This window comes from Hyperolius riggenbachi, chromosome 7 (genome assembly GCF_040937935.1).
Source record: "Hyperolius riggenbachi isolate aHypRig1 chromosome 7, aHypRig1.pri, whole genome shotgun sequence".
Taxonomy (NCBI): Eukaryota; Metazoa; Chordata; class Amphibia; order Anura; family Hyperoliidae; genus Hyperolius; species Hyperolius riggenbachi.
The window spans coordinates 299995737-300016458 of NC_090652.1; the positions used below are offsets into that span (position 1 = coordinate 299995737).

At 52.9% G+C, this 20722-nt stretch overlaps 1 protein-coding gene across 1 annotated transcript in view; it reads right to left on the minus strand.

Moving 5' to 3' along the window:
- The window catches only part of CATIP (ciliogenesis associated TTC17 interacting protein), a 30919-nt gene extending 11971 nt beyond the window's left edge, over positions 1-18948 (minus strand). Inside the window, exons 1-5 of the mRNA XM_068247108.1 lie at positions 18817-18948; positions 9010-9116; positions 7068-7268; positions 3694-3749; positions 2765-2851 (exon numbers count right to left, since the gene is read on the minus strand). Coding sequence (XP_068103209.1) covers positions 2765-2851; positions 3694-3749; positions 7068-7268; positions 9010-9103 — 438 coding nt within the window. The 5' untranslated portion in view covers positions 9104-9116; positions 18817-18948. The remainder of the gene's footprint in view (positions 1-2764; positions 2852-3693; positions 3750-7067; positions 7269-9009; positions 9117-18816) is intronic.
- Positions 18949-20722: the final 1774 nt, after the last annotated feature.

Sequence of the window (20722 nt, forward strand, 5' to 3'; positions counted from 1 at the left end):
CGCTTCAGTGAGAGGCAGAGCTATGAGACGCAGCTCTGCCTCTCAGCGCGTCTGTCAGCCCGGATCGCCGCCTCTCCCCCGCCCCTCTCAGTCTTCCCTCACTGAGAGGGGCGGGGGAGAGGCGGAGATACGCGCTGATAGACACGTGTAGAGGCAGAGCTGCGGCTGAAAGCTCTGCCTCCAACAGCAGCAAAATCCATGACCAAGAAAGTCGTATATTTTACGAGGGGAGTTTGGGGGGATTTAGTTAGATTTCAGCCGCAGGGATTTAGTTAGGGGAATGATGTTAAACACATTTTTGAAATAAAAAGCTGAATTTTAAGAGACTTCAGAGTCTCCTTAAGTCCACATCCGCCAGCTACAGTGCAAATGTGCACAGAGAGCAAGATGGCTGCTGCACAGGCAGCTAGCAGCAGAGTACTGCGGTCAGGTGGTCGCCTGATCTCCCTGCATTGCAGCAACTTGCAAGCTTGCAAATGCTGCACCAGTTTAGCCTGCTGCTTTGGTGCCCTTACTTCTGTGGTGCCCTAGGCCATGGCCTAGGCGGTCTTGGCCTGAATCCGGCCCTGACGGTACGCTTCAATTTTGCTGGAATAAAGTGGCATCCCAAAATATAAAATCAAAATTGTTTATTGACACCCTTTTATAATCAGACCGCATTAAAATATCACAACCTTCACAATCTATTCTCGGGCAAATACAAAGGTCATCCAAAAAGTAACCGTATCTGTTAAGGCCCAGGGATAGATCAATTATGAGTTAAGAGAGTTAAAGAAAGTGAAATCGTGAGTTAGGCTGCATTCACAGTGGGACGTTGTGGAGATGCGTTATAAACTCTTATAACGCAGCTTACCGCACTGCAATACTAATCCTATGGGACGTTCACAGTACAACGTTAGCGCTGTATTGTAACGTGTAGCTTTAGGCCTCGTTCACATCAGGGCCGTTTCTGTGCGCTTTTTACAGCGCACTGCCCTGTGCGATCAGCAATGTATTTACTTTCCCATGTAACTAAATGTAGCTGGTTCACATCTATGCGCTGCGCTGAGCAGCGTTACAGAAACGTAGGGTTGCATGCATTTCTGTGCGCTGAGCTGTAAAGCGCACATCAATGCAAGTGAATGGGTGCGCTTTTTTAGCGCATAGAAGCGCGTACAAGCGAATAGAAGTGCATGCGTTCTTTACCCCTAATTGGAGAAAAAAATACATTTACATACAAAAACAAAGTTTTATTGACAACTGCTGCTGCTACAGTAAGCAAAACGTGCTTTAAAGAAGCGCAGCGCAACGCACAGAAACGCGCACTAAAGCGCGCACAAGCGCATGCGTTTTTTACCACGCGCTTTCACACGTTTTTCAGCGCAGCAGATGTGAACGAGGCCTTATGGTAACACTACTGCAGCGCATTACCTCTAAACGCACACGTTTACACCAGGTACAGGGAAGCATACTTTTCATTGCCTGTATGCTTCACTGTACCTACTGTATGCAACGGTAATGCAGCGTTAATGTGCGTCACCACCTTTTTGTTGCGTTGTAATGCTGTGTTGCGACTTTAATGTCACAACGCAACATCCCACTGTGAACCTTAATGAGTAAACCCATTTTTCTCTTTCTCAGTTTTTCTCTTTTTTTTTTTTATTTCATGAGGTGCCGATATCAAAGGGAACCTGAGGGGAGAGGGATATGGAGGCTGACATAGTTATTCCCTTTTAAACAATGCAGATTGCCTGGCTGACCTGATGGTCCTCTGCCTCTATTACTTTTAGCCGTAGACCCTGAACAAGAAGGTAGCAGATCAGGTGTTCCAGACTGAAGTGTGACTGGAATAGCTGCATGCTTGTTTCTGGCATGCGATTCAGACACTACTGATACATGAAAGAACAGCAGGGCTGCCAGGTAACTGGTATTGCCTAACGCCTATCGGTGACCGCAAGGTGGCTCCCCCAGGGCTGAGTAACGCCGATTGGCGTCAAGTCCTGGTGGCGGAGATCCGCTTTAGTTACGGAGCTCCGAAAAGAGCCTGCTAGCCCGCGTCTAGCAGGCTGTTAAAAGAAAAAAACTGGATCGCCCCGAATTTAAATAATAAAAAAGGGGAGGGGTTTGGCTGGGAGTTCATTTGTGTGCTCAGTTGTATAGCTCTACAGCGAGCCTTTATAGCTGCAGAGCACTGCATTGTAAAATATAGCCTGGTCACTCCTAGGGGGGTGTAAGCCTGTGGTCTTTAAAGGGAACCAGAGATGGAGCACCCTCATGTATTTTACTATATATATCAATGGGGACATTAGAGAAAACACATGCCCTTCATTCTTCACTGCTCAGCCTGCTTGTTAGCAGCCCAGACTGAGCATTCAATCTGGCTTTGCTCAGGAATCATTATAGCTGAGTAATTATAGCAGAGCCACAAGGGGGCAGGCTTGGGCTTGAAAAGACATCAGAGAAGACAGACTCAGCTATAATGATTCCTGAGCAAAGCCAGACTGAATGCTCTCTCTGGGATTTTATCAGGGCTGATAACAAGCAGGCTGAGCAGTGAAGGATGAAACAGAGAGCAGGGTAGGTGTTTTCTCTAATGTTCCCACTGATATATAGGGTAAAATACATGAGGGTGCTTCGTCTCTGGTTCCCTTTAAGTGTTTAAAAAGGAAATAAACATGGCATCCTCCATATCCCTCTTACTTCGGGTTTAAGTCAATAAATATCGCCCTTACCAGGAACTGATCCCAGGATCCCCGTGCTGCCACCAGCATTTCCTGTAACTTACCTCCCCCTCTGTGATGACTCTACTGATCTCCAGGATCCCCCCTCGTTTCTTCATGTGACTTTTCTTGTCCAGAGAATGAGATTTAACCTGTAAAATATCATTGGTAACATGTGTATTGAGTACAGTACACAGGAAGGGGGTATGTGTGTGCTTTTTACTTTTATGAATGATCACTGACTTCTTACTGATGCCGGTGATCGATCATTACCAGGAATTTTGGGAACACATACGACGCTGATTCTGAAGTGAAGCTTTCAGGGATGTATATACACAGGATGCAAGGATCTGCAAGTGGTTAAAGGGACACTGAGCAGTAGAAATAAATGAAAGCTGTATCGGCCCGACACTTCCTTAACGCTGCCGCTATGCGTCATCACGGCAGCCGGCGCGACAGTCCTGTGCATGCATGGTTTAGCGTTAGAAAACAGCGCATGCGCAGGACTGCCACGCTGGCCGCCAGACCGTCCCCGGTAAGGAAGTGTCGAGCCGACACTCGGCATGGGTGTCGACGGTAGTGAAGTCTGCAGCGGACCGAGAAAGGAGCCAGGAGGATGCTGGAGGACCTTGCGGCCTACGATGGGCTGCAGGAAGCCCCAGGTAAGTACAGATTTCGTTTATTTCTACTGCTTAGGGTCCCTTTAATAACGGAGGCCGCCGCAATTTCATGAGGGCAAACTCTGAGGCCGGCTTCATACTATAAATTGGCGTAAGAGTTGCGGCGCGCCCCCCGCACTGCCAAAAACAGGCCTTCAGGGAATACCACGTTATTCTGTGGTATTCCCCTTCTGGCAACCAGCCAATTGCCCCCATTGCCTGCATTGTAGCACCGGGCCTGAGTGTCTTGAGGAAACCCGCACAGACATGAGGAGGACGTAATGCATATATTGTCATCTGCTCCCCAACCCACCTCTGTCTCCAGCTGCTCTTACCTTGATGTACTCGTGCAGATGCTGCTCCAGAGTCTCCAGCCTTGGAGTGAGATAAGCTGGAACAGAAGCAAACACATCACATGTACAGAGTCAGGAGAGTATCTGTCAGAGGTCCACCGAGCAGAGTGACCTGTGAGCAGCCACAGTGCACACCACATCGCTACATGACCTTGTGGAGCTGCAGTACACACACTAGTCTCATGCACAATGACTGAAGATTATCCAGCTGCTGTATGAGAGCTTAAGGTACCCATACACTGAAACGATTTCCCTTCGAAATACAGCTGATTCTATCATTGTGATCGAATCTGCTGTGAAATCGGTAACGCAAATGGACTGATTTCTACCCAAAATCAATGGATCTGTCCAGGTGGAAAATTTAGCTCGATCGCCAGCGGGTCGAGAGTGCGTCATTAGCGGTGTTCGATACGGCGAAGACCAACGCAGAAATACATCACTTGTTCGCCGGCGCGAGTCCCCGCAGTCTCTCACTTCTTCCGGCGTCCTCTCCGTCTTCACTTCCTGTCCCGTCCTGTGAACAGTAGAGCGAGAAACAGTAAAGCAGATGGAGGACATTGAAAGAAGTGAGAGACTGCGGGACCCGACGACTCGCCCCGGCCGGACAGGTGATGTATTGCGGCTGGCCAGGGGAGCTGGGGTGGCGAGACAGCGGCAGTTCCACAGGTTGTGAATCGGTTTCATGCTGAAATCGATGAAAAATAAAATCTGTGTGCAGTGTATGGGCAGCCATTAGATCCCTCTGTGATCAGATTTGATCAGAGAGGGATCTATCTGTTGGTCGATCTGGTGGCAATCGACCAGTGTATGGCAGCCTTTGGCTTTAAGTGTGTTCAGTTTGATAACAGAAAGATCTGCAGCTGTTTTCTGCAGACTCAAGTGTGATTGCTGCCTAATCCTCTTAGCCATAGACCTTGAACAAGAATGCAGATCAGGTGCTCTAATTTGCTGTACAGCAAAAACCGCTAGCGGACCTGCAAACGCTAGAGGTTTTTGAAGAGGTTTTGCAGAGCGATTCTAGGCATGTTTAGGGCTCGTTCACACCTGAGCGGGAATCGCACGATTCCCGCTCACGGCAAACCACTAGCGGTTCTGCAAGAACCGCAACACAATGTAGCGAGTGGCAGTGTTCTCACTGCCGCGGTTGCGGTTAGCGATAACCGCAACCGCGCTGCATGCAGCGGTTTGCCGGCGACGAGCATTCTGCGATTTGCGATCGTGATTATAGCACGCTAATCGCGATCGCTCCAAAACCGCCGCAGTGTCCAGTGATTGTTCCGCGCTAATCGTGGGAAAATCACTCCCGCAAATCGCCGGCGTTTTGCGATTTTAAGTGTGAACAGGCCTAGCGTTTTTTGGAGTGTTTTTGTGTAGCAGATTTCATATATTTTGTTACAGTAAAGCTGTAACTGAACAACTACTGTAACAAAAACGCCTGGAAAACCGCTCTGATCTAGTGTTTTTCAGAGCTGTTTTCCACTTTCCTTTACTTAACATTGAGACAGAAACGCCTCGGAAATCTAAAACATGCTTCAGCCCCCAAGTTTGCGTTTGGGGGAAAAACAAGCCGCTCTGGTGTGCTCCATCCTATTGACGAACATTAACCAAGTGGTTTCCCCCCCGAAAACATTCTAAAAAACGCTCATAACCACTCTTGGTGTGCACTAGCCCTGACTGAAGTATGACTGGATTAGCTGCATGCTTGTTTCTGGTGTGATTCACAGACTACTGCTGCATGAAAGATTATCAGGGCTGCCAGGCAACTGGTATTGTTTAAAAAGAAACACATTTGGCAGCCTCCATATCCCTCTCACTTCAGGTGTACTTTAAAGAGAGACTGAAGTGAATGAACTAGCATGTGATTACTATAAGGCACCTTACATAGTGCTAAACCGCCGCTATCCCGTGGCAAAAAGAGGGTTTTTTACCCCCCAAATCCCCTCCGTGGTGCCTGAAGAGCGCTTCCTGAAGAGGCAGAGCTTTCAGCTGTAGCTCTGCCTCTCAGCGCATCAATCCTGGCAGATCACCGCCTCTCCCCGCCCCTCTCAGTCTTCCTTCACAGAGAGGGGCGGGGAGAGGCGGAGATCCACGTGGCGATTGACGTGCTGAGAGGCAGAGCTACAGCTCATAGCTGACCAAGAAAGTCGTGGATTTTGCAGGAGGGATTTGGGGGGTAAAACCCCCTCGTTTTGCCGCGGGATAGTGGCGGTTTAGCACTATGTAAGGTGATTTATAGTAATCACATGTTAGTTCATTCACTTCAGAGTCTCTTTAAAGAGGAGCTGTCAGCCATACTATCTCAGGAAAAAAACCAAATATATAAGTAGATAAATACTTGCTCTACTTACATAACATATGCATTACACTGTCCATGTTATGATTCCTGTGAATTTTATAAAGGAAAAGTAGAGAAACCTATTCTAGGCAGTGGCCATATTTACTGTGGCTCTTTTAAAGCCAGTCGTGATGTAATATCCACCCTTAGTCTCCTCTGCCTGATTTGCCCACCCTTCACTATAGAAACTGCTTTGTTTCAGCCGTAGAAATTTTGGCCAATCAGAGAGGAACAGAGGTGTGGGAGGGGAAAACAGGCGGGAAAGAGGCTTCAGCCAATCAGGCTGCATTAGTTAAGTCTGAGGGGAAGTAAAGAAGCAAAAAAGGACAGCCCAGCATGCCCTGCAACTTCCTTTGTCTGTACCAAATAAGAGTCAGGTAAACTGGGGAATGATCATTTATCAACAAGAAAAGTAATAGTGATTTCAACTTTTGGATTGCCTGATTAGCATCCTTATTACTTGTTTACCAGATAAAAATAAAGAATTGATTTTTTATTTTATGCCCGACAGTTACACTTTAAAGGGAGTCTGAAGCCAGAAATTAAAAAAAGAAAAAAAAGATACTTACCTAAGGAGAGGGAAGGTTCTGGGTCTTATAGAGCGTTCCCGTTCCTCTCCTTGTTCCCTCGTTCTGCCGCAGGCTCCCCGCTAGCAGTCTGACTTCTCTCTTCCGCTTTGGCTGGGCTTTCGAACTCTTTGGAACCACTGGGGCTTCTGAAGACGGGCCGCCTCGTACTGCGCATGCACAAGCGTCCTTTATTACACACTCGCACATGCACAGTACAGAGCCGCTCGTCTTTGGGAGCACTCGGGCTCCCGAAGACTGCTGAAGCCTCCCGCGGCGGGAGATTTAAACGGAGGAGCCTGCAGGGAACCAAGGGAATGAGGAGCGGAAAGGGAAAGCTCTATAGGAACCAGAGCCTTCCTTCTCCCTAGGTATCGTGTTTTTTTTTGGGGGGGGGGCTTCAGATTCACTTTAACGCTAGCTGCTGTGTTAGAAAGTAATAATGAGATACTGACCAACTATGGAGGTTCCACAGGGTACATCATCTACTGTGCCGTGGCTGCTGGCGTGGACTAGGAAGCATTTCTCCTCCTCTTCCCCTTCCTGTTGGTAGTAAGCAGGCTGGACGCTGACAGTAAATGTGCCGACCTCCGTCCCCGACTCTGACACCGTCTGTAAGGACTCGGCGAAGAGACAGAGAGACAGATCGTTGGGTTCTGGAGGAAGACAACAGTTAGGTGAGGAGTGGCCTAATGTGGGCCAGATCCTGTTGCTTTGTATAGGATCAGATGGGGTCCATTCCATTCCATTCTGCTAGATTGAACATTTTTTTATGGCAATTGGGAACGAGGTCTAAGGACCCTTTTCCACTAAGAAACGTGATCGCAATCGTACTCCCGTTTCTTCCTAGTTTCTGCTACCGTGATTCAGCGGCGATCGGGCTGCAGACTGAAAGGTGTATGGAGTGATTGCGTTGCGCTTGCGGGGCGGGCTGGGTCACGTTTGGGTCCACTGCACAGGAGAAGCGCCGGTTTATGGACTTGAGCCCCAGCAGAAGCATTGAGGTTATCCATTGGATGGCAGAAGACCAGTGAGAATCTTCAAACCATGGAGGATTCTCATTGGTCTGTTGATCTGTTTACCGCCGCTTCTCCCGTGCAGTGGACCGAGCGGAGGTGGCAGCAGTGGCGGAGGAGTAAAAAAAAGTGAAATTTGCGGCAACCAGCCAGGTGACAACGGATGCTTTGTCTGGCCGATCTGCAAAAGTTGTACAGGACCGGGCCGTACTTGTGTTCCGCTTGTTGGAATGGACCGAATGGCCTAATGTGGCCAGATCCTGTTGCTTTGTATAGAATCAGTTGGGGTGCGTTTCGTTCTGGTCTGGTTGATGGAACATTTTTTATGGAAATGTGAATGAGATCTAAGGACTATTTTCCACTAAGAAACATGATTGCAATCATACTTGCACTTCTTCCTGGTTTCCACTACCACGATTCAGCTGCGATCGCGCTGCAGACTGTAAGAGCTCAATCAGGCGAAAAATGCAGATCGGCAATTGCGCTCAGAAGAATATCGCGTCGGGAAAGGATTGCACTAATGGAAACGTTACCGCAGGTTTCCATTAGTGTCACTGCACCTAGTGTTTTGGGCTATCGAATGAAAAATGCTGGCAGTAGAAAGGGACCCTAAGGCCCCGTTTACACTCGAGAACGCAAAATCACTACTGCCTAGGACTTGCAATTTTGCACTGCGCTATTCTGCGATTTTCTTGCGATTGTGATTAGTGACTCTCATTCCAGTGACTGGAAATCGTGATGCAATTGCCTGGAAAACGCTGCATGATAATCCCAAATGGGCACAATCGAGCAGTTAGAGAAATCCCATAGGATTACTTGTGCAGCAACACTTTGGAGATCGCCGGCGATCAGCAGCAAAGCACGAATCTCGGGCGCAAAGTGCTCGAGTGTGAATGAGCCCTTAAAGGATACCCAAAGTGACATGTGACATGAAATAGACATGGGTATGTACAGTGCCAAACACACAAATACAGTAACTATACTGTGTTCCTTTTCTTCTTTCTCTGCTTGAAAGAGTTAAATATCAGGTATATAAGTGGCTGACTCAGTCCTGACTGAGACAGGAAGTGACTACAGTGTTACCCTCACTGATAAGAAATTCCAACAATAAAACACTTTCCTAGCAGAAAATGGCTTCTGAGAGCAAGAAAGAGATAAAAAAGGGAATATCTTATCAGCGAGGGTCACACTGTAGTCACTTCCTGTCTGAGTCAGCCACTTACATACCTGATATTTAACTCTTTCAGGCGAGAAAGAAAAAAAGGAACACAGCATAGTTATTAGTGTGCAGGGCGCTGTACATCCCCATGTCTATCGCATCATGTCACATGTCAGTTCGGGTATCCTTTAATTAGCTGGAAAGGTGTAGATGAAACATCACCTATGCTGGATAGTAAGTCCAGAGCCTCGGCGCTGGCACTCTTCCCTGTCGGCGGTTCCAGGGTCTCCGGGATTGGCGTGAAAGCGGACTCCATGCTGTCAGCGAGCCTGAAAAACAACAGTCAGCGGTTACGGCTACAGGTGGCCAATGAGAAGCTGGCAATTCCAAGCTTATGCTAATCTGATTCTAATTGTATGTCGCAGGGCTGTAGAGTCGGAGTCGGAGCCATTTAGGGTACCTGGAGTTGTTGGTTTCATAAACTGAGGAGTCGGGTGATTTTTGTACAGACTACACAGCCCTGGAAATGGACCAATCACCTGCAGCACTATTGCTGAGCTGACGATCTTATCATACCCATCAATCCATATGTACATTTCAGGTCGTCTCTAGGCAGTAGAGTGAGCAGATGTGGCCACTAACGGTCCAATTTCCCGTAAAAAATCGTTTGAGCGATCAGAAATTCTGATTGGATTGGTTGTAAATAATCTCAGTTGATGGGCACAATCTATTACGAACAATTATAAAAACAGCCGTCTGATTGGATTTTCATCGAACCAAAATTTGGATCTTCTTGTTGGTTGTGATAGATAGGAAGAACATTGGTTGGTTGATGGTGTAGTGATGGGCTTTTAGGGCTGCAACCCACTAGGCCGACTGCTCTGATTTGAAGTGTTATACAGTAAACTATACAGCGCTTCCGATTGGCGTTTTTGTTTTACCAGGCGTTTCAATGTCCGGCGTCCGTCCATAGCCCTGCCCCATGACGGAAGAGGTCATAGCTGCTTCTCTATAACCAATCAGAGACCTGTGGCCTCTTCTGCTAGGAGGTGTGGCTATGGTCAGAGGCTGGACATCGGGACACTCAGTAAGTATAATTAACTTTATGTAAAAACTAAACTCAAAACGCTCGGCCCCCCAGATCGCTGCAAATTCGCTTTTCAAAGAGATTTTGCAGCGTTTCTATATTTAGCATTGACACGCAAACACGTCCCAAATGCCGCATGTCCTGCGATTGTGATTAACCCTAATCGCAATCTCACTAGTGGGTTCCCTACCATTTAAGTACATCTGCAAAGCGTTTTTTTTTTTTAATCACTGGTGATTGTCGTCGATCCAAAAACGCTCTGGTGGGTCCGAGGCCCTTACTATTGTGGTCTCCAAAAAATGGCTGAAGCTTCGGTGCTGGAGACAATTCTAGAAGAATTTTGTCGGACCCCTTCTCTCTGCAGTATGGTGCAGATGGTGGTAGTGGGACCCCGGCTGGCTGACAGGGCTGGGGATGCAGCTCTCAGTTACGTAGCTAGAGAGCTGTGGGCCCTGGTGCAAGGTTTACATTGGGCCCCGCCAAACGCTCTATACATAACAATTGGTACGGCACACCAAAACCTGCCAATGGCAATTACAGTGTCAGAGGTGCAAGAAGGGGATGGGGAACAGCTCATTAATGATTACTGCTCATAAAAGCACCTATAGACGTGATTATTACCAGCACAGGACCAATAGAGAGCCAATACTGTGGTTGAGGGTGGGCCCCTTTGGCCCAAGGGCCCAGATGCGGTCGCTACCTCTGCAACCCCTATTGCTATGCCACTGGCAGCTCTCTCCTCTAATGTATATAATATAATGTATGTATATATGTCAAGCTGAGCAGTGAACACAGCAGACAGGCTCATTATGGAGCTACACGGGCTGTGCAGTGTATGCAGCAGACAGGCCCAGTATGGAGCTGCACGGGCTGTGCGGTGTATACAGCAGACAGGCCCAGTATGGAGCTACACGGGCTGTGCAGTGTATACAGCAGACAGGCCCAGTATGGAGCTGCACGGGCTGTGCGGTGTATACAGCAGACAGGCCCAGTATGGAGCTACACGGGCTGTGCGGTGTATGCAGCAGACAGGCCCAGTATGGAGCTGCATGGGCTGTGCGGTGTATACAGCAGACAGGCCCAGTATGGAGCTGCATGGGCTGTGCTGTGTATACAGCAGACAGGCCCAGTATGGAGCTGCACGGGCTGTGCGGTGTATACAGCAGACAGGCCCAGTATGGAGCTACACGGGCTGTGCGGTGTATGCAGCAGACAGGCCCAGTATGGAGCTGCTTGTGCTGTGCGGTGTATACAGCAGACAGGCCCAGTATGGAGCTGCACGGGCTGTGTGGTGTATACAGCAGACAGGCCCAGTATGGAGCTACACGGGCTGTGCGGTGTACGCAGAAGACAGGCCCAGTATGGAGCTGCACGGGCTGTGCGGTGTATGCAGCAGACAGGCCCAGTATGGAGCTGCACGGGCTGTGCGGTGTATACAGCAGACAGGCCCAGTATGGAGCTGCACGGGCTGTGCGGTGTATGCAGCAGACAGGCCCAGTATGGAGCTGCATGGGCTGTGCGGTGTATACAGCAGACAGGCCCAGTATGGAGCTGCACGGGCTGTGCGGTGTATGCAGCAGACAGGCCCAGTATGGAGCTGCACGGGCTGTGCGGTGTATGCAGCAGACAGGCCCAGTATGGAGCTGCACGAGCTGTGCGGTGTATGCAGCAAACAGGCCCAGTATGGAGCTGCACGGGCTGTGCGGTGTACGCAGCAGACAGGCCCAGTATGGAGCTGCACGGGCTGTGCGGTGTATGCAGCACACAGGCCCAGTATAGAGCTGCACGGGCTGTGCGGTGTATACAGCAGACAGGCCCAGTATGGAGCTGCACGGGCTGTGCGGTGTATGCAGCAGACAGGCCCAGTATGGAGCTACACGGGCTGTGCGGTGTATGCAGCAGACAGGCCAGTATGGAGCTGCACGAGCTGTGCGGTGTATGCAGCAAACAGGCCCAGTATGGAGCTGCACGGGCTGTGCGGTGTATGCAGCAGACAGGCCCAGTATGGAGCTGCACAGGCCGTGCGGTGTATGCAGCAGACAGGCCCAGTATGGAGCTGCACGGGCTGTGCGGTGTATGCAGCAGACAGGCCCAGTATGGAGCTGCACGGGCCGTGCGGTGTATGCAGCAGACAGGCCTAGTATGGAGCTGCACGGGCTGTGCGGTGTATGCAGCAGACAGGCCCAGTATGGAGCTGCACGGGCTGTGCGGTGTATGCAGCAGACAGGCCCAGTATGGAGCTGCACGGGCTGTGCGGTGTATGCAGCAGACAGGCCCAGTATGGAGCTGCACGGGCTGTGCGGTGTATGCAGCTGACAGGCCCAGTATGGAGCTGCACGGGCTGTGCGGTGTATGCAGCAGACAGGCCCAGTATGGAGCTGCACGGGCTGTGCGGTGTATGCAGCAGACAGGCCCAGTATGGAGCTGTACGGGCTGCGCGGTGTATGCAGCAGACAGGCCCAGTATGGAGCTGCACGGGCTGTGCGGTGTACGCAGCAGACAGGCCCAGTATGGAGCTGCACGGGCTGTGCGGTGTACGCAGCAGACAGGCCCAGTATGGAGCTGCACGGGCTGTGCGGTGTACGCAGCAGACAGGCCCAGTATGGAGCTGCACGGGCTGTGCGGTGTACGCAGCAGACAGGCCCAGTATGGAGCTGCACGGGCTGTGCGGTGTATGCAGCAGACAGGCCCAGTATGGAGCTGCACGGGCTGTGCGGTGTATGCAGCAGACAGGCCCAGTATGGAGCTACACGGGCTGTGCGGTGTATGCAGCAGACAGGCCCGGTATGGAGCTGCATGGGCTGTGCGGTGTATACAGCAGACAGGCCCAGTATGGAGCTGCATGGGCTGTGCGGTGTACGCAGCAGACAGGCCCAGTATGGCGCTGCATGGGCTGTGCGGTGTATACAGCAGACAGGCCCAGTATGGAGCTACACGGGCTGTGCGGTGTATGCAGCAGACAGGCCCAGTATGGAGCTACACGGGCTGTGCAGTGTATGCAGCAGACAGGCCCAGTATGGAGCTGTGCGGTGTATACAGCAGACAGGCCCAGTATGGAGCTGCACGGGCTGTGCGGTGTACGCAGCAGACAGGCCCAGTATGGAGCTGCACGGGCTGTGCGGTGTATGCAGCAGACAGGCCCAGTATGGAGCTGCACGAACTGTGCGGTGTACGCAGCAGACAGGCCCAGTATGGAGCTGCACGGGCTGTGCGGTGTATGCAGCAGACAGGCCCAGTATGGAGCTGCACGGGCTGTGCGGTGTATGCAGCAGACAGGCCCAGTATGGAGCTGCACGGGCTGTGCGGTGTATGCAGCAGACAGGCCCAGTATGGAGCTGCACGAGCTGTGCGGTGTATGCAGCAGACAGGTCCAGTATGGAGCTGCACGGGCTGTGCGGTGTATGCAGCAGACAGGCCCAGTATGGAGCTGCACGGGCTGTGCGGTGTACGCAGCAGACAGGCCCAGTATGGAGCTGCACGGGCTGTGCGGTGTATGCAGCAGACAGGCCCAGTATGGAGCTGCACGGGCTGTGCGGTGTATGCAGCAGACAGGCCCAGTATGGAGCTGCACGGGCTGTGCGGTGTACGCAGCAGACAGGCCCAGTATGGAGCTGCACGGGCTGTGCGGTGTATGCAGCAGACAGGCCCAGTATGGAGCTGCACGGGCTGTGCGGTGTACGCAGCAGACAGGCCCAGTATGGAGCTGCACGGGCTGTGCGGTGTATGCAGCAGACAGGCCCAGTATGGAGCTGCACGGGCTGTGCGGTGTATGCAGCAGACAGGCCCAGTATGGAGCTGCACGGGCTGTGCGGTGTATGCAGCAGACAGGCCCAGTATGGAGCTGCACGAGCTGTGCGGTGTATGCAGCAGACAGGTCCAGTATGGAGCTGCACGGGCTGTGCGGTGTATGCAGCAGACAGGCCCAGTATGGAGCTGCACGGGCTGTGCGGTGTACGCAGCAGACAGGCCCAGTATGGAGCTGCACGGGCTGTGCGGTGTACGCAGCAGACAGGCCCAGTATGGAGCTGCACGGGCTGTGCGGTGTATGCAGCAGACAGGCCCAGTATGGAGCTGCACGGGCTGTGCGGTGTACGCAGCAGACAGGCCCAGTATGGAGCTGCACGGGCTGTGCGGTGTACACAGCAGACAGGCCCAGTATGGAGCTGCACGGGCTGTGCGGTGTACGCAGCAGACAGGCCCAGTATGGAGCTGCACGGGCTGTGCGGTGTATGCAGCAGACAGGCCCAGTATGGAGCTGCACGGGCTGTGCGGTGTATGCAGCAGACAGGCCCAGTATGGAGCTGCACGGGCTGTGCGGTGTATGCAGCAGACAGGCCCAGTATGGAGCTACACGGGCTGTGCGGTGTATGCAGCAGACAGGCCCGGTATGGAGCTGCATGGGCTGTGCGGTGTATACAGCAGACAGGCCCAGTATGGAGCTGCATGGGCTGTGCGGTGTACGCAGCAGACAGGCCCAGTATGGCGCTGCATGGGCTGTGCGGTGTATACAGCAGACAGGCCCAGTATGGAGCTATACGGGCTGTGCGGTGTATGCAGCAGACAGGCCCAGTATGGAGCTACACGGGCTGTGCAGTGTATGCAGCAGACAGGCCCAGTATGGAGCTGCACGGGCTGTGCGGTGTACGCAGCAGACAGGCCCAGTATGGAGCTGCACGGGCTGTGCGGTGTATGCAGCAGACAGGCCCAGTATGGAGCTGCACGGGCTGTGCGGTGTATGCAGCAGACAGGCCCAGTATGGAGCTGCACGGGCTGTGCGGTGTATGCAGCAGACAGGCCCAGTATGGAGCTGCACGGGCTGTGCGGTGTACGCAGCAGACAGGCCCAGTATGGAGCTGCACGGGCTGTGCGGTGTATGCAGCAGACAGGCCCAGTATGGAGCTGCACGGGCTGTGCGGTGTATGCAGCAGACAGGCCCAGTATGGAGCTGCACGGGCTGTGCGGTGTACGCAGCAGACAGGCCCAGTATGGAGCTGCACGGGCTGTGCGGTGTATGCAGCAGACAGGCCCAGTATGGAGCTGCACGGGCTGTGCGGTGTATGCAGCAGACAGGCCCAGTATGGAGCTGCACGGGCTGTGCGGTGTATGCAGCAGACAGGCCCAGTATGGAGCTGTACGGGCTGCGCGGTGTATGCAGCAGACAGGCCCAGTATGGAGCTGCATGGGCTGTGCGGTGTATGCAGCAGCCAGCAGACAGGCCCAGTATGGAGCTGCATGGGCTGAGCGGTGTATACAGCAGACAGGCCCAGTATGGAGCTATACGGGCTGTGCGGTGTATGCAGCAGACAGGCCCAGTATGGAGCTACACGGGCTGTGCAGTGTATGCAGCAGACAGGCCCAGTATGGAGCTACACGGGCTGTGCAGTGTATGCAGCAGACAGGCCCAGTATGGAGCTGTACGGGCTGTGCGGTGTATACAGCAGACAGGCCCAGTATGGAGCTGCACGGGCTGTGCGGTGTACGCAGCAGACAGACCCAGTATGGAGCTGCACGGGCTGTGCGGTGTATGCAGCAGACAGGCCCATTATGGAGCTGCACGGGCTGTGCGGTGTACGCAGCAGACAGGCCCAGTATGGAGCTGCACGGGCTGTGCGGTGTATGCAGCAGACAGGCCCAGTATGGAGCTGCACGGGCTGTGCGGTGTATGCAGCAGACAGGCCCAGTATGGAGCTGCACGGGCTGTGCGGTGTATGCAGCAGACAGGCCCAGTATGGAGCTGCACGAGCTGTGCGGTGTATGCAGCAGACAGGCCCAGTATGGAGCTGCATGGGCTGTGCGGTGTATGCAGCAGACAGGCCCAGTATGGAGCTGCACGGGCTGTGCGGTGTACGCAGCAGACAGGCCCAGTATGGAGCTGCACGGGCTGTGCGGTGTATGCAGCAGACAGGCCCAGTATGGAGCTGCACGGGCTGTCCGGTGTATGCAGCAGACAGGCCCAGTATGGAGCTGCACGGGCTGTGCGGTGTATACAGCAGACAGGCCCAGTATGGAGCTACACGGGCTGTGCGGTGTACGCAGCAGACAGGCCCAGTATGGAGCTGCACGGGCTGTGCGGTGTATGCAGCAGACAGGCCCAGTATGGAGCTGCACGGGCTGTGCGGTGTATACAGCAGACAGGCCCAGTATGGAGCTGCACGGGCTGTGCGGTGTATGCAGCAGACAGGCCCAGTATGGAGCTGCATGGGCTGTGCGGTGTATACAGCAGACAGGCCCAGTATGGAGCTGCACGGGCTGTGCGGTGTATGCAGCAGACAGGCCCAGTATGGAGCTGCACGGGCTGTGCGGTGTATGCAGCAGACAGGCCCAGTATGGAGCTGCACGGGCTGTGCGGTGTATGCAGCAGACAGGCCCAGTATGGAGCTGCACGGGCTGTGCGGTGTACGCAGCAGACAGGCCCAGTATGGAGCTGCACGGGCTGTGCGGTGTATGCAGCAGACAGGCCCAGTATGGAGCTGCACGGGCTGTGCGGTGTATGCAGCAGACAGGCCCAGTATGGAGCTGCATGGGCTGTGCGGTGTACGCAGCAGACAGGCCCAGTATGGCGCTGCATGGGCTGTGCGGCGTACGCAGCAGACAGGCCCAGTATGGAGCTGCACGGGCTGTGCGGTGTACGCAGCAGACAGGCCCAGTATGGCGCTGCATGGGCTGTGCGGTGTACGCAGCAGACAGGCCCAGTATGGAGCTGCACGGGCTGTGCGGTGTATGCAGCAGACAGGCCCAGTATGGAGCTGCACGGGCTGTGCGGTGTATGCAGCAGACAGGCCCAGTATGGAGCTGCACGGGCTGTGTGGTGTATGCAGCAGACAGGCCCAGTATGGAGCTGCACGGGCTGTGCGGTGTATGCAGCAGACAGGCCCAGTATGGAGCTGCATGGGCTGTGCGGTGTATGCAGCAGACAGGCCCAGTATGGAGCTGCACGGGCTGTGCGGTGTATGCAGCAGACAGGCCCAGTATGGAGCTGCACGGGCTGTGCGGTGTATGCAGCAGACAGGCCCAGTATGGAGCTGCACGGGCTGTGCGGTGTATACAGCATACAGGCCCAGTATGGAGCTGCACGGGCTGTGCGGTGTACGCAGCAGACAGGCCCAGTATGGAGCAGCATGTGCTGTGCGGTGTATGCAGCAGACAGGCCCAGTATGGAGCTGCACGGGCTGTGCGGTGTATGCAGCAGACAGGCCCAGTATGGAGCTGCACGGGCTGTGCGGTGTATGCAGCAGACAGGCCCAGTATGGACCTGCACGGGCTGTGCAGTGTATACAGCAGACAGGCCCAGTATGGAGCTGCACGGGCTGTGCGGTGTATGCAGCAGACAGGCCCAGTATGGAGCTGCACGGGCTGTGCGGTGTATGCAGCAGACAGGCCCAGTATGGAGCTGCACGGGCTGTGCGGTGTATGCAGCAGACAGGCCCAGTATGGAGCTACACGGGCTGTGCGGTGTATGCAGCAGACAGGCCCGGTATGGAGCTGCATGGGCTGTGCGGTGTATACAGCAGACAGGCCCAGTATGGAGCTACACGGGCTGTGCGGTGTATGCAGCAGACAGGCCCAGTATGGAGCTGCACGGGCTGTGCGGTGTATGCAGCAGACAGGCCCAGTATGGAGCTGCACGGGCTGTGCGGTGTATGCAGCAGACAGGCCCAGTATGGAGCTGCACGGGCTGTGCGGTGTATACAGCATACAGGCCCAGTATGGAGCTGCACGGGCTGTGCGGTGTACGCAGCAGACAGGCCCAGTATGGAGCAGCATGTGCTGTGCGGTGTATGCAGCAGACAGGCCCAGTATGGAGCTGCACGGGCTGTGCGGTGTATGCAGCAGACAGGCCCAGTATGGAGCTGCATGGGCTGTGCGGTGTATGCAGCAGACAGGCCCAGTATGGAGCTGCATGGGCTGTGCGGTGTATGCAGCAGACAGGCCCAGTATGGAGCTGCACGGGCTGTGCAGTGTATACAGCAGACAGGCCCAGTATGGAGCTGCACGGGCTGTGCGGTGTATGCAGCAGACAGGCCCAGTATGGAGCTGCATGGGCTGTGCGGTGTATGCAGCAGACAGGCCCAGTATGGAGCTGCATGGGCTGTGCGGTGTATGCAGCAGACAGGCCCAGTATGGAGCTGCACGGGCTGTGCGGTGTATGCAGCAGACAGGCCCAGTATGGAGCTGCACGGGCTGTGCGGTGTATGCAGCAGACAGGCCCAGTATGGAGCTGCACGGGCTGTGCGGTGTATACAGCATACAGGCCCAGTATGGAGCTGCACGGGCTGTGCGGTGTACGCAGCAGACAGGCCCAGTATGGAGCAGCATGTGCTGTGCGGTGTATGCAGCAGACAGGCCCAGTATGGAGCTGCACGGGCTGTGCGGTGTATGCAGCAGACAGGCCCAGTATGGAGCTGCATGGGCTGTGCGGTGTATGCAGCAGACAGGCCCAGTATGGAGCTGCACGGGCTGTGCGGTGTATGCAGCAGACAGGCCCAGTATGGAGCTACACGGGCTGTGCGGTGTATGCAGCAGACAGGCCCAGTATGGAGCTGCATGGGCTGTGCAGTGTATACAGCAGACAGGCCCAGTATGGAGCTGCACGGGCTGTGCGGTGTATGCAGCAGACAGGCCCAGTATGGAGCTACACGGGCTGTGCGGTGTATGCAGCAGACAGGCCCAGTATGGAGCTGCATGGGCTGTGCGGTGTATGCAGCAGACAGGCCCAGTATGGAGCTGCACGGGCTGTGCGGTGTATGCAGCAGACAGGCCCAGTATGGAGCTGCACGGGCTGTGCGGTGTATGCAGCAGACAGGCCCAGTATGGAGCTGCATGGGCTGTGCAGTGTATACAGCAGACAGGCCCAGTATGGCGCTGCATGGGCTGTGCGGTGTACGCAGCAGACAGGCCCAGTATGGAGCTGTATGGGGCTCCCGTGTATCCTCTATACACACCTGATCACTGGCCGGGTACCGGGCCCCTCTGCAGCCGCTCTATACACACGCAGTCCCGGGAGCAGAGCAGATCACTGCCTGGGTTCAGGACAGGTCCCCTGCGTCTCCTCCATGGCAACAGGGTAACCATAGCATCGGGACGGAGCATTCTCACTACGTTTTGCTCCAGTACAGCAGTGACATCTAGTGGTCAATATTGGGTACTGCAGAATGGACTGTTCTCAGCTTGTTGCCACTGAAGAAGGTGCTGAATACTGTTCTCCTGACCTATTACAATACTCCTGATTTCTCATACCCTTCTATATATCCCTCTCGGGTAAAAAAAAAAAAAAAAAATACAACAAATAAAATAAATATTAAAGCACACCTGAAGTGAGATATGGAGGCTGTCATATTTATCTACTTTTAACTATGCATATTGCCTGGCTGTCCTGCTGATCACCTGCATCTAATAGACTCAGAAGAAGCATGCAGAGTAGGCTCTCTTGACTTAAAGAGGAACTCCAGTGAAAATACTGTAATAAAAAAAGTGCTTAATTTTTACAATAATTATGTATAATTTTTTTAAATACCTGATTAACATTCTGACATTTATTACATGGTGACATTTTTACTGCTGGCAGGTGATGTAGCTGCCTCTTGCTGTTTTGGCAGTTGGCAACAGATGTAAACAGGTATTTCCCACAATGCAGCAAGGTTCACAGACAGGAAACTGCCAGGAGTCAGATTCAGAGTTTCTTGTGGGAGGGGTTTCACCACAATATCAATCATACAGCGCCCCCTGATGGTCTGTTTGTGAAATGGAATAGATTTCTCATGTAAAAGGGGGTATCACGTATCAGCTACTGATTGGGATAACGTTCAATTCTTGGTCGAAGTTTCTCTTTAAAGAGTAACTTTATTCAAAGTTTGATCTTCATTCTATTCAGTAGCTGATATCCTTCGTCCCACAAGAAATATTTACCTTTTCATGAAAAGATCGGAAGGAGGGGGGGGGGGTCTGTGTATCTGATATTGTGGTGAAACCCCTGCCTGGCCAGGAGCGTAACTACAAATCACTGGGCCCCCCCTGCAAAACATATACTTGGATGTCTCACACATACAGACACACACGGTGTGCAAAAACCGCATACAGGAAACCGACAGAGGAGTGTGCTCCCAGCCTCAGCTTATTACATGCACTCTGTCCATCTCTGATGGAGCAGAACTCCAGCTCTGCAGACTCCTCCAACATCTCTGAAGAGGAACTGCCGGGAAAATCTTAAAATTTAAGTGCTTTAATAAAAATGAAAACCCTAAGAACCCCCTATGATAAGATGGGCTAGTTCAAAATCTGTCGGTAATATCAGATTTCTACTACTTACTGTAAGTGACAGCAACATAGGAGAAAGGTAATTTATGGCTCATTTAACTCCAAAAGAAACATACGTCTTATTTGTATATGTTAACATGTATTTTAAAATTTAAGATTTTCGCGAAAGAGATCCTTTAAGGAGAGGGTGGAGAGGCTGGGGGAAGAACTGGTTCTGCAGACCCTTTCAGCATCACTACAGTACACAGCACTTGGGGAGGGGTAGAAAGGCTGGAGGTAGACCCTGCTGAACACTGAATAGGGACTGTACAAATTTTTGTCTGCAAAACTTTGTAAGATTCCTTATCAGTGACTGAACAGATGCAGTAATTAGAACAATTGTGCAGAGAGCAGAAAGTTTTTTTTCTCTCCACACCCTTAGTTGTCAGTCTCTAGAGGAAGCCCCAGGTAAGTGGATTTTTTTTTTTCAGCATGCTCAGAAGTGTCCTTTAAGTGGTATAATTGGCCAATCAAAATTGTGTGTGTGCGTGCGTGTGTCTGTTGACCCATTACTACATGAAGGTGGTAAAATTGGTCAGTGATTAGCCAATCATA